General features: G+C 41.6%; 1 protein-coding gene across 1 annotated transcript in view; it reads right to left on the reverse strand. All coding sequences in view use genetic code 11, as the record gives it.

The window, feature by feature from the left end:
- The window catches only part of EGR_10393 (Histone H2A), a gene marked incomplete at both ends in the record, with an annotated part of 11,808 nt that overhangs the window by 8,583 nt on the left and 2,170 nt on the right, over positions 1-1,055 (reverse strand). Inside the window, one exon of the mRNA XM_024499642.1 lies at positions 228-327. Within this exon, the coding sequence (XP_024345949.1) occupies positions 228-327 (100 nt within the window). The remainder of the gene's footprint in view (positions 1-227; positions 328-1,055) is intronic.

Raw genomic sequence — 1,055 nt, forward strand, 5'->3', positions numbered from 1 at the left:
TTGGTTTAAACATCCTCACTTCAGCCTCATTTGGTCCTCAGTTTTATTCCTTAGGATGAAATGCGAAAGGACCAACCTCTCCTTTCACTAGAGGTCCTTCTTCACCGCGACGCGTAAGCGATGACAGATTTTGTTATTTTTGTCTCTTACCTCTCCTCCAACTACTTTACTTGTCTGAATGTCCATTGGTCTGTTCATCTATTAGCCACAAAGTAGTGAATACAGACGACGTCCTGACCAGGAACACTCCCCATCTCCTCTGTACCGCCGCCATCGTCGGCGGTATGACAGCCGACAAGGCAGATCCGACCGAGATCTGTGACATCACTCTAGCAAATTTGACGCAGAGCGGTTGAATTCACGCAGATCTACTTTAGATTTATCTTAAGTCCATATTTTCTTTGTTGTGTTTTTGAAATCAATTATTGTTTTATCCTAGAATCTCGGTATACTAATAAAGCATGACAATTAGCACATTTTACAAAGCGAGAAGTCATGCTTTATTTCATTTGTAACTGTTCCATTCACTCATAAGGCGGAATGAAGGCCTGAAAAATTTCCGAAATTAGTGCTACTTTTAGTAGTACCCAACGCAATAATCCGTGTTCGTTCACTAGTTCGATACTTTTGGGCGTAGGCATGTTTACAGTGGAATAAACCTAACTTACGCAAATTCCCCTGTAGCTGGTGTGGCACATTATGGTGCTAAACGGAAATCACTGCTAAAAAAGAGGAACTTCTAGATTATTTCCTTTTGTTCTTTAGCTACCATTGGAATGGACTTATCAATCTCCCACGAAATGCATTGCACTCCAAACTAACTTAGCATAACTCTTGTCATGGGCATTGACTACACGACTAGATCTTGGTGTTGGAACCCTTTAATCTACTTGTTCATATTTTCTCACTTACTTTGGAGATGAGGGTAGTCATTTACGTAACCTAATAGTCGTGGACGTCATGAGGACTGGGAGGAAAAGGAGCCTAAAAATCAGCTAGGACGCCATCATCGAAAAGAAGGGAGCAGATTTAAAAACGCCTGCTCTGCTACCACC

This window comes from Echinococcus granulosus (assembly GCF_000524195.1).
Source record: "Echinococcus granulosus chromosome Unknown EG_S00215, whole genome shotgun sequence".
NCBI classification, from domain to species: Eukaryota; Metazoa; Platyhelminthes; class Cestoda; order Cyclophyllidea; family Taeniidae; genus Echinococcus; species Echinococcus granulosus.